This window comes from Microtus oregoni, unplaced genomic scaffold (assembly GCF_018167655.1).
Source record: "Microtus oregoni isolate MIOR12 unplaced genomic scaffold, Mior012 000114F_ref0000099, whole genome shotgun sequence".
NCBI classification, from domain to species: Eukaryota; Metazoa; Chordata; class Mammalia; order Rodentia; family Cricetidae; genus Microtus; species Microtus oregoni.
The window spans coordinates 554660-567127 of NW_024544743.1; the positions used below are offsets into that span (position 1 = coordinate 554660).

At 43.0% G+C, this 12468-nt stretch overlaps 2 protein-coding genes across 2 annotated transcripts in view; both read right to left on the reverse strand.

Annotated features, from left to right (window-relative positions):
• The window catches only part of LOC121443901 (kinesin-like protein KIF27), a 64874-nt gene that overhangs the window by 2560 nt on the left and 49846 nt on the right, over window positions 1-12468 (reverse strand). Inside the window, exons 13-16 of the mRNA XM_041645657.1 lie at window positions 11090-11305; window positions 4764-4970; window positions 3167-3365; window positions 1288-1452 (exon numbers count right to left, since the gene is read on the reverse strand). Of these exons, the coding sequence (XP_041501591.1) occupies window positions 1288-1452; window positions 3167-3365; window positions 4764-4970; window positions 11090-11305 (787 nt within the window). The remainder of the gene's footprint in view (window positions 1-1287; window positions 1453-3166; window positions 3366-4763; window positions 4971-11089; window positions 11306-12468) is intronic.
• LOC121443900 (signal peptidase complex subunit 1-like) lies at window positions 6075-6606 on the reverse strand. Its single transcript, XM_041645656.1, has one exon. The coding sequence runs from the start codon at window positions 6527-6529 to the stop codon at window positions 6221-6223; it is 309 nt and encodes a 102-aa protein (XP_041501590.1). The 5' UTR covers window positions 6530-6606; the 3' UTR covers window positions 6075-6220.

The following is a 12468-nucleotide window of genomic DNA, read 5'->3' on the forward strand; positions in this document are numbered from 1 at the left end:
AACACATGGTTTTACTTTCATTTGGACAATATTGTTAAAAATCTTGTTTTAAAAGATTTATTTATTTTTATTATGTGTTTTCGTGTACGTCTATGTGAGGCCAGAGAATTTCAGAGCCTCTAGAACTGGAGTTACAGGTGTCCATTAGCCACCTTGTGGGTCCCAGGTCCATGGCAAGAGCACCCAGTCCTCCTGACCACTGCATCTCCTGTCTACAGTGGCTGGTGGCAACCAGAGGCTGCTTTTCTATAACACAGGAAGGTAACAGATGCTAGGGCTGCCCTAAGGGCAAAGAGCCAAGGACAGCAAAAGCAATTGCCCCATAGCAGGCAATTAATAAAAGCAATCATCCTACGGTTTGTAATTTTAACACAGCTTATCTATTTAAACTTTACACATTTTTAATGTTTGAAAGTCAACTACATCCCTCAACAATGAATGAGAACATTAACAAACCTGTAGCTACAACCCTGACTAGTGACTGAAGTGAAATGAACAATTCTGTAGCTACTGTCATGTTGATAAACTCCAGGGCAGATTCACAAGTTTGAGTTGAGCCTAAGTCTCAAGATACACTTGCCGAGTATGTGTGCGGTGCAACACTCCTAGACAAGAGCACGTGTGAGTGTGCAACACTCCTAGACAAGAGCACGTGTGAGTGTGTGTGCAACACTCCTAGACAAGAGGCAAGGGGTTCAGTTCATTAATTCACTGCACAAGGAAGAATTAAGTGCAGTATTTAAACTACCATAACATATTATTTGAAACAACCTTTATTTGGAGTTAATATATTTTTTAAACCATGCTTTGGGCATATTATATTTTCATTTTCAAATTTGACTTGAATATTTTCCATAATTAATAAAGACATGCCCATAATTAAAAAAAAACAATCACTGGGGACGGTGGTGGTGCACTTTACTCACAGCACTTGGGAGGCAGAGGCAGGAGGATCTCTGTGAGTTCGAGGCCAGCCTGGTCTACTAGAGCTAGTTCCAGGACAGCTAGGACTACACTGAGAAACCCTATCTCAAAAACCAAACCAAACCAAAGCAAAACAAAAAAGGAAAAGAAAACATTATGACTCTACACACGCGCGCGCGCACACACACACACACACACACACACACACACACACGTTCAATTCCCCAGCACTTCTGTAAACAGTTTGTCTACAGAGGTAAATTAAGTACCTCCCCTAAACAACTTGTCACTTGGGAAGTGACCCCAGCAGAGGTCTGGGAGGGGAGGCAGGGTTAGCACGGCAGGTAACACCTGAAGCCTTACGCTCTGCTAGTGAGAGCCGCCATGGGGACGTTCCTCCGGTAGTCTCCTTCAGTTTCTTCTTAAGATCTCTGCTGGTTTTCTTATAGAAGTAAAGATCTTTTTCCAGCTGCTGGATTCTATCTTCATATTTTCTAAAGGTTTCTATAATGCCTTCTCCATCTTGCTCTATACAAAGCAAAAATTGACATTTAACCTTGGCTTACACAAATGACTCAAAACTATAGCTCAGATAGCTCCAGACTCACATTAAAGGGCCAGAAGCATTTATATGGATCTGTTGCCTGAAGGGATTTCCGCAGCCATAGTAAGGATTCTTCTTGCTATACAACTTTCTTCAAAGGATCGATCCCTTCGTTCCCTTCTCTACCTACTCTCTGCCAGCCACTTCCTGCCCCGCCTTGGCGCCTTTGCCTTGGCTACTGAGACGACTTATCAAGAGCAGAAACGGGCATCCTCCAGAAAACAGCTCAAGCGTGCATACCTCTACCCATATGGCCTGGGGCTTACGTCAGACTGTGGCTCTATGGAAAGTTATATGCCTGGGTTATAGGCCGAAGAAATACACAGTGAAAACCCACAAACAGAAAAGCTGTTAGTAATGAGTCTAGAAAGGTTAAATAACAAAGAAAAAACACTACAGAATGGGGGGGGGGGCGAGCTGTGTACCATTGTTCTACAATGATAAAATCTAGTTTTCTGACCTTCAGAAAACACTTCCAGACTTACACCCTCCTTTGTACAGTACATATAAAAAATTGGTTTCCATCTTCTTTTGCTATTCTTCTATCTTATTTAGCCCATCATCTAGCTTTAAACCTGACATGCAAGGTCCCAGGGTCTAGTCTTGAGCACCAAAACCAAAAACGCCAACCAACCAAAAGCCATATACCTTATCAGCTTAATTTCCCATATGAATAAGCTGAAATTAGGAAATTCTCAAATTGCTAATAATTATAACTATAGCTATTGTGTATAATCTGTATGCATAACTATAGAAACAATTTGATTTTTATTGATTTCTTGAGACACAGCATCATGAAAATCATGAGAATAAGAGGTGCTAGTAATGGACCCAGGCTTCACGCATGATCTGTAAGCACTCTTCCAAGTGAGCTATGAATTACTGCTGTGTGACCCCAGTCATCTCAAAACAACAGCGTTCTATTCCGCTCTCACTCTTAGACATGACTACAGAGAGGAGGGGTGTGTCTGAGTGCAGTGGTTGTGGGACTGGCCCAGGGAAGTCCTGTTCACTGTGCAGAGACACGAACACTGTAGAGTTAACCTGCTGTCGTTTCCTCAAGACCCAGATTTATGTTTTCCAATTTTCTCCTTCTTTCAAATCCCTTCAACCAATCGCAGCTCTGTGATCATGAATGTCAGGGCTGAGCAGCCTGAATTAGAGCGGAAGCAGGCTCAGCTAGCAAGGTCTGTGCTGCCACAGCGCCTGCTTGGACACCAGTCCTCCTCAGGTAACGTGAGGCCAGACTACTGTGATAGCTCTCCTGCACCAGAATCTGCTGTTGGACCGCTGCTGGCCACTAGTATTATGATATGTACCCATCAATTTTGATCTATGATCTAACCTTAATGCATAAAATTTTATAATCAACTAAAGTTGTAACAAGAAATAAAGTCGGGAGTTACAACAGAATCTTATCACTTCGTCTGCACATGGAAAGGTCAGACCAACAACCACCCACCAGGATTATAGGCCTTCTTTAGTGCTGGGAGCAGGCAAAGGGGGCGACACTTCGAGCATGGGTCATCTTATACCAAATGACAAAAAACACGGTAGCCACGCATGTAAAGGAGATGACATGGGGCCTGGCTCCCTTCCTCAGCACACCCCTAACCCAGCCGACCCCCAAAGACTTGCCTTTGAAGTGATTTAACAACAACTGCATCTTTTGCTCGTGCTCCTTCTGCTGGAGGGTCAGTCTCCGGTCACACTGCAGCTGCAGGTGCTCCAGGGCAGACTCTAACTCGTGGATCAGAGTGTCCTGCTCCAGAACTTTCATCTTCATCTCCTTATTCTGCAACTGCTGTTTGCGTTCAGCTTCTCGCAAATTAATCACCTATCAAAGACGGTTTTTGACCTTTTAAGAAGGTATCTTACGTTGTCTGACACAATAGATTAGTCTAGTTTTCTTGGACTACATGAAGTTGGAGCTTATCTTAAATGCCTTTTAAAGGTGTAGGATACATGGCAAATGTTTTAAAACATAACTAGAAAATAGCCTAATAACCTTTTGAATTTGTTGGAATTCTGAACTGGTAATATTTTCATTTTCAACATAATATTGTACTAATAAAACTTATTAGATAAGATCTCTGAGTTCAAATTTTATAATTCTCTTTCTTGCTTGCTTTTTATTTTAGAGACATGGTTTTTGCTATATAGTCCTCGCTGGCCTTGAACTTGTCTCTTAAGTGCTAGGAATATATAGTCACGTGCCAGCATGCCTGGCTATAATTCTGTAACTCTGTTCCTCTAGTCCGTATGGATATTGGGGATGCGTTTATTCTTGCAGCGTCCACTCTGTCCCTGAAGCACAGCGGTTCCCCTTCAGGCCATGCATGTGTTTGCTGTAGTCTGCTGTGCCATAGGAAACAGAGCACCGCGGACAGTGTCTGTGCAGTAGATCCTGACAGGACTCTCAAACAGGAGACTGACTAATATTTTCACTCATCTGTTTCAAGACAGTCTCACTGTGTATCCCTGGCTGCCCTGGACTTGCTCTGTAGATCAGACTGGCCTCGAACTCACAGATCCACCTGTCTCTGCCTCCCGAGTGCTGGAATTAAAGGTGTGCACCACTATGCTGAGTTTTGCATTCACTTTCTATTTTACACAACTACACCTTGAAAAAGTATTTGTCTTACTTTGTATCAACTGTTGGATATTCTCACTAATTCAATATATTTTTAGGGAAAATGGTACATATTTTAAATGAAAAAATAATAGAGAAAATAAGAATATAGTTCTCAGTGATACAAAGTATCCCAGTATCAGAAAACTGCCAGCTCTGTAAGATAACCTGATGAAGCAATCCAGATTAATAAAACCTGCTACTGTCATGGCCACCAGAGCACCACTTCGTCTCCAGTCAACTCAGACATCATGGTCGGAAACACACCAGGTTCCTATTCACAGCGATGGAGGAGAGACAAGCTGCAGGACCCTAGACTTCTCATGAATAGCATTTATGTTTAGAAGCAAGAAATAAAGAAGTATATAAATTAATTTGTCTAAGAAAGACCTCCTATCAAGGGGACTTCAGTTTTAACCACCTCACAAAGTTAGGTGTATCTGGATAATTCACAGCGGTTCTGAACATGCTCAGCACCATAAAGAACAACGGTGCTTAAGGCTAGTCAACCGCCAGCTCTTCCAGCCAGGCACTTTTAGTTCAGAATAAATAAGGGTCTCTGGCCCTCTTTTGTAAGAAAAGTATTGTTCCTTGGACACATACCTTTTTAAAATATTTGAAAAGAATAGCTCTGATCTCGGTAAGGTTCAGGCAAACTAGTTTCCCCACGACATCTGCCTCGCTCTGAGAGAGCGTCTGGAATGATGCTCGAAGCGAGTTCTGGCGACTCTGGATGCTTTCGTTCTTGAATTCAATTGCGGCTTCCAAAGCTTCTATTCCTTCTTCAAGTTGGAAAAGAAGATGTTCTTCCTAGGGACCACAGAGAGCATTTATCTTAAAAACAGTTATAGCCTGAACTCTGTCGTATGCTTACCTCGGGTCTTACCATGTGATAGTCTCTCCATCTAAGGAACTATTCCGACTCTCACCGTAGGATGGGTCACTTGTCAGTGTATAACAGAGATGTCAAATCTCCACCACAAACATTACATAACAAAATGGAAGAAACAAAAGCTAAGTGTGTTCCATGATGTTCCAAGGCTACGCAGCAAACATTGACTACCTAATCCAGAGGATACACCTGAACATGATCTCAGCTCACAGAATCTGCAATACTGACATCTCCCTATAGTCCTCAAGTGCATTTAAAGGTAGAATCCCCACTGATGATGGGGGTAGTGTTGTACCTCCAAAGACCTGGCAGAGCAGACAGTGCTAGGTCAGGAGGAGGGGACACTGCACTGGGAGCCAGCGGCTGAGAACTAGCGACCAGCAGAGTCTGGAAGAAAAGGAGCAGAGGTGACAGAGTAGTCAGGACTCGGGACTGGGACACCTCCCAGGACTCCTATGAAATGAACCAACTGTAGAAGCATTTGCCTAAAACTCCAGCACTTGGAAGGTTGAAGCAGGGGAATCATGAGTTCAAGATCTGTTTTAACCCCCTTCTGAGAAAAAAAAAAAACCTCTTATGCAATGTTATTTTAAATGGTGGCAACATAGCATCAGATAATAATACACAGCGTGTGTCAGAACAGAAAACCGGCCTTTGAGTTGTCCAGATTAAGGCTATCCGGAAGGAAGGAGGGGAACTTGGATCCCTGGTGACAGAGAGGTGGCTGTCTCTGTGTCCTGTGTCTGCACTGAGGTCCCCAGAGCAAGCTTCTCCAGGAAGACGGCTTTGTCCACACGCACATCTGCTCAGCACGGTATTTATCACATGGTGTAAACTGTTTGTTGAACTTAATGAAAATTTAAAATTTTCGTATGTCTGATTATTTTTCCCACCTCTTCTGAGGGCTTTTCAGTGACTCGAGAATCAGATAGCGACCTCATCTAGCAGGAAGTCGAGCACTCACTTTAAAAGGCCATCTTTTTTTTTTTTTTTAATCTCCATGGCAAGATTATGAAGAGATGGAATAAAATAGCTGTAATTTAAAACCAGCTGGATGAGAAAGAAACAAGCACAGCTGGATCTCTACACAGCTCACGTTTTGGTTATGAAAGCCATTCAGCTCATTTTACAGGAAACGAAAGCTGGCGCTGAGTCGTGAAAGCTCACATCAATTATTTTTAGCATGTCTCTTAACTTTTCTGTCCCCTGATTTCTTGTCTTCGGTGCCTAAGTCTTGAACAGGTAACCACTTCAGGGGATGCCAGCGATAGATTGGCCACGGAGGAAGTGTCAGCCAACACGAGAAAGCAAATCCGGCCATAACTATGTAGACGGTCCACCCAAACTGTTCAGCCACGTACCCGTAGATAAACCCAACTATTGCAGAAAAAAGAATAATCCCCTGAAACATCTGTTCAGCTAGCTTCTGCCCCTTGTAATCCATCTGGGTGGGCAGCGAACTCAGATGTTCCAGCATGATTGGCGGAGAAGATCGACAACAAAGCAGAGGTAGCCGATTCTTAAGGAGTACGGTTTGTGGGGCGCGACACCGAGCGTATCCTTAAAAGGCCATCTTATTAAATCTTCTGGGAGAACAATTTGGGGAAAAACATTCAATTGCCATTTCTCTAGGCTAACCATCCTTTGATTATATAATAATTGTTCCAAAATAAACAAAATGATATTTTGAGAGATTAATTTTTACAACGTTGAAATTAGGTATATCTGTGTACTGTCTGTGCACGTGAGTGCAGGTGCCCTGCAGAATCCAGACGAAGATACTGGAGGATACTGGCTGGACTGGAGCTGGAGTTACAGGCGGCTGCAAGCTGTCCCATGTGGGTGCTGGGAACTGAACCCAGGTTCTAGTCACTGAAGCCATCTTTTCAGCCCCAACAATCACATTTTTCAGAAGAAAGAAAACCACCTTAAATACTCCTGAGAGGTTCTCAGGTGAATGAAGAAAAGGAACCTAGAAATAGAAGTGAGTTATCTAAAGATAACAGTCTGACTTTTTAATTGATACTCATATTTTATCACAAATATCAAAGGTGTGCTGAGAACTATTTAGCATAATTTTAGTTTTCATAGTTTTGGATATAAGTTAAGGAATGGCTAAGAAAACATGAGGTATTATAACTATGGAATCCTGAGACCACCACTCTAAATACCTACTGCCCACAGGCCAATGACATGGCTCAGTGGGTAAAGGCTTTTGCTGCCAAGCCTGACTCAAGCTTGTTCTCTGGTATCCACATGACAAAAGTAAAGAACCAACTCCCCAGCTGTCCACTGACCTCCGTACATGCGGAATGGCATACATGCATGTACGCGCATACACGTGTAAGTGGATACGTTCACGTGCACACACACACCCCACATGAAACTTTAAAGAGTGAAGAGGTGAAAATACAATGACTACCAGCCACAGTTGTGGGTCCCTCTAACTCAAGGTAAGTGGCCGCGGTACACCGTCACAGCACACACTTTTAAACTCTCATCTGAACTGAAGATGTTGATAAAGATTCTGAGAGAGCAGGTAGGGTGAGTCCTAAGGACCTACTTTTCTAATAGCTTCCCCGAGAACAAGGGCCTAAAGAAGTAGTCTTTAAATTAAATACTCTCAATCAAGAAGTAAAACAAAAGACTAACAAACGTTTTCATGCGAGTATTGTGTTATATGTGCATTTGGGATGAAAGAATGTTTATATAATAAAGAAGGAACTGAAATTTAAAAGGCAGAATAGACATAAAGGTTACTATATTTTCTTCCTGTACACCACTTACTAGAGAACAGCTCTGAATTATTAGCAAACGTCCTCATTCATCTTGTCATCTCCAGCAACATGGTAGCTATACAAAGCGTTAATAAAATAAGCCTCGTACAGAAAAATGAAGACGAAGCATTTTCAACACACTTGAGCAAGATTAAAAAAACCTGACAACCTACAAGTGGGGAGTAGAACAACGGTCAGCAAAACTATAAGTGGGGAGGATGGTGAGAGGTTAGCTGGCACCCGAAACAGATCTAGTTCTCATGTTCCCAGTTAGATCTGTCAGCCTGACACCGCGAGTCACTTGAGAGGGTCATCTTAAGCAGGGGTTTCTGAGACAAGGCCGACCTGGGGATAGACCTGTGTGGGACTGTCTTGACTGCTGACATGTCTGGGCTATCTACAAAGCGAGCAGAGGACCAGCCTGCACACATGCCAGCAAGCAGTGCTCCTGCATCTCTCTGTTTCAAGTTCTTTCTCATGCTCTTGTCCTGACTTCCCTGAGTGAAGGGCTGTGACCTGTGAGCTGAATAACCTTTCCTTCCCGGAGCTGCTTGGCTTTACTAGCGGCAGAAAGGAAGCCAGCACAGAGACTGGCAGCAGAGGAAAGCTGCTGTGATGGACCTGACCACAGTTTAGAGAACGATGTAGAAGGAAAGTGTGTAATTTTATTCCGCAGCAGCCCAGAGTTAAGGGACTTTGGACTTCGTGTTTTCATTTTCATTTATATGTATGTACATGTCTGTGCGTGTGTGTGCCACATGTGTGCAGGTACTCCCATAGGACAGATGGTTCCATGAGTTCCCCTGGAGCTGGAGTTACAAGTGACAGCAAGCCACCTGAAACGGGTGCTGGGAACTCCAGTCCTCTGGACGAGCAGCCAGTGCTCTTAACCACTGAGCCATCTCTCCAGCCCTAAGAGACTTTGACCTCCTCCTCCTTTTTTTTTAATTTTTTTGTTTTGTTTTTTTGAGACAGGGTTTCTCTGTGAAGCCCTGGCTGTCCTGGAACTCACTCTGTAGACCAGGCTGGCCTTGAACTCACAGAGATCTGCCTGCCTCTGCCTCCTGAGTACTGGGAATAAAGGTGTGTGCCACCACCACCCAGTCTCAAATATGTAAATTTTAATTTTTGTATTTCATCAAAAAATGGAAGTGTTTTGTTTCCAATGAATTGTTGGGCAATCTGCTACTAAAATGATCTAATGTCTATCATTTATTGTAAACAATATAATTAGAAAAATAATGACTGTAAAAAGAGAAAATAATTTGAGGCAATTTAAAAACATCAAAATTGCAAGCTATCCCATACCTTTTCACGTCCTGGTCACTTTAGAATCTCCTTCTGATAATGCGCCACTGGCGACCTATTGAGAGTGTTGACCTTGGCTTTAGAACACAGCAGAGAGAGCAGAGGCACTACCACACTACACCAAAGAAAGCCAGAGAAGCTTGCAAGGCTCAGCGGAACCCTGCTGGGTTCCACCTGGGATGGTATTGTTCAGGGAGTGTTGCCAATGTTCTGCCACAGAATTCCACAGGGAACAGAAGCTATTTCCTGTGAGAGCGACCTCACAGGTCGCTGGCCTTGACTTGCACCCGGCCTCCCAAATGCTAGGATGTGGGTACGTACTAACTACCACGGTTTCACTGTCTACTAGCAAGGGGCTCTGCCCTCTGCAAACAGGTTTCTCACTTCCGGCTGCTCTACCTCGTAATGGCCCTATCAAAACATTCACCATGTTTTTCAAAATCCAACTTAGAGTTGCAATCAACCATGGCAGCACTAAGACAGCTTTCCCAGATGACCCCTGCACTACTGTGTGTAGATAATGTAACTATAGCTTTACTACAGCACCCATAATCATCTGTTTAATGTTCTTTAGGGATTCAGTTTCTAATATGTCCATCTTCCCCATGAGAATATGGATTCTCAGGAGAAACACAACCTAGCAGTTGGCTTGCTTTGTTTTCCTCTAAATGTTTTCCTAGTAGCGGTCCTGGGCAGACAGAATTCCTTAAAGCTTGCTGTGTTTAGGTGCTTATCTGAAAGTTCGGAGCTCTAGGGGCTCTAAGTCATAAAATAGTGAACAGATGTGTCCCTTCAGCTGACAGACTGCTGTCTAAGGTAGCCTGAATTCCCTTCATCAGTTCATTCAACACTGGATTTACAGGAGACTTACATGGTACCCTTCCAGCTGTTTCATCAGGAGCTCCTCTAATGCCCCCTCTTGCCCTGGCTAACACATAAGGCACAAGGCTCCTGAAGTTCACCTTCTTTCGGCAGCTGCCCTTGCTTTGGCAATGATGGGCCATAACGATAAATATTCGGAGAGAAGTTTCAGGACATTAGGATCATTTCCCACTGAAATAAAACATGTTCTAAAGGACCAAGTCAATTCATTCATTGACAGCCAATGAATGAATCAATTCTTACATAAAAAAGAAAACAGCAAGGGTGGTGATGGTGCATGCTTTTAATCCTAGCAGTTGGCGGGCAGAGGCAGGTGGATCTCGAGTTCAAGGCTAATTCCAGGATAACCAGGGCAGCACAAAGAAACCCTGTCTCAAAAATCCAAAACCAAAACCAGATGGGAAGAGCTATATGACCTCTCAGATGAAAACTCTAACTGGAAGGTATCTTATTGGAATTTGTATTTTCATTTGAATGGTGGAGAATTTTCTCTGAAAAACCAGCCTTTTTTTTCAGTCAAGTTTCTATAGAAAGAATTAACTCTCAATGTCATAGGCATGTTTTATGTAAGTGAACTACCCAGGTAACAGATGAGTGGAGGGCCAAGCCTGACCCTTGAGTCCCACATGGTAAGAAGGGAGAGCTGACTCCTCCACGTTGTCCTGACCCCACAACACACCATGGTTTGTGCACATGGGCTCATCCCTCAAAATGTGAGAGAGGAAAAACAGGTAATGTGCTCTCCTTGAAAGACGAATGGGAGAGGCTTTCCTGTGATCTGTGATTTCAGGTGAGAATCAGCTGAGGAGGCATGCACAAGGGATGTTGAGTATTGGTTTCCTAGTGCCACACTCAAGGGACGCGTGGATTCTCTAGTGCCTGGCGGTCCAGGAGGGTCCATGCGGAATGCCATTCTGTGAGGACATCTGTCTCCCCAAGCATGGCTTACAATACCACACAGACGCCAGATGAACTCATTAGCTGACACAGAACGGTTTATCAGGTTTATGATCACGTGACCCACATCATTCGTCATAGGACAGCTCCAGCTCCAAGGAGTACTGACTTACTTTGGGGGACAGCACTCTGCCACTCTGAAGCTTCTCATCCACACTGTCCCTTTGTCGCTGGAGCTGATCCTTTTCTTTCTGGAGTGCCTGAACCTGCTCTGAGATCTTTGTTTTCTCCTCGGCTGTGCAGCTCTCAAGTTGCAAACTTTTCTCCGACAATTCTTGCTCCAACGAGCTCAGGCGATCCGATATTTTCAGACAATCTGTGCTTAAGTCCTAAAAGACACAACCACCAGTAGAAAGAGAGTTACAAGAAAATCAGATAGCTTAGAAAACAGAAAAAAAAACATCAATAAGATACTGAATGGTTCTATTTTTATTTTTTATTTTCTTCCATAAACTTTCTCAAGGGATCCATTAACTAAAATCTTAAATTTAAAGGTTCTTTAAAGATATATAGGTTTGAAGTATGAAGTTATGGGGGCCAGGGAGGTGGCTCAGTCAAGAGCACTGGCTGCTCAGGCAGGATGGCCTTTCAGTTCCCAGCATTCATAAGACAGTTAACAATGTAACCAGTCCCAGGGAATCCGGCGCCCTCTTCTGGCCTCCTTGGGCACTGCACACATATAGTGCACTATACATGCAGGCAAAACACTGACTCATTAAAAAAAAAAACAAAGGTTTTGAGAGGCGGCATTTTTCTTTTTATTATTTTATTCCTTAGCTCATTACATGGTAAGACTGTTACGGTTTCTTAAGATGTTAATATTTGGTGTGTTTCCGCATACTTTTTATTCTTATTTCATTATGGTCAGAAAATATAAGAATCTGGTCAGATTTGTGGATATGTCCATTATTACTTAAAATAATTTGTAAAGATATTGTATTATGTACTTCCATATGGTTTCTAACATACACATAAACTATCATAAGGTTCAACATATCATAATAATAAGCAGAATCATGTGCCCAAATAATCCTCCTTCATTCCTTTTAATTGGTTCTTCTGGTATTCTGCCCTGTGTGTAAACCACCAACTTCAGATGCTGCTGTAAACCACAGTTAAACAGCACTGTAGGTATTAATGCCTGTGAACACACAAACTGGACTTTAAAAGTCAACTGTAAGCTGGCCATGACCACAGCATGTCCTATGATCCTAGCCCCAGCCTGAGGCAGAGGCTCACGGCCAGACCAGGCTACAGAGGACACTGGTAAAGAACCAAACACAAGAGGTCAATTTTATGTCCCATATATTTTACCATCATGTGATAATAAGTCATACTTGGAGAACATTGAACATGTTACTTAAGAGTCTCAATGCTCCAGTGACAGTCACTAGATAAAGCAACAGAACTGGGAATAACTTTCCTTTCCTTTTAACTATAGTTGATCTTTATGTGCATGTGTATCTGTGTGCGCGCACATGTGAACATGAGT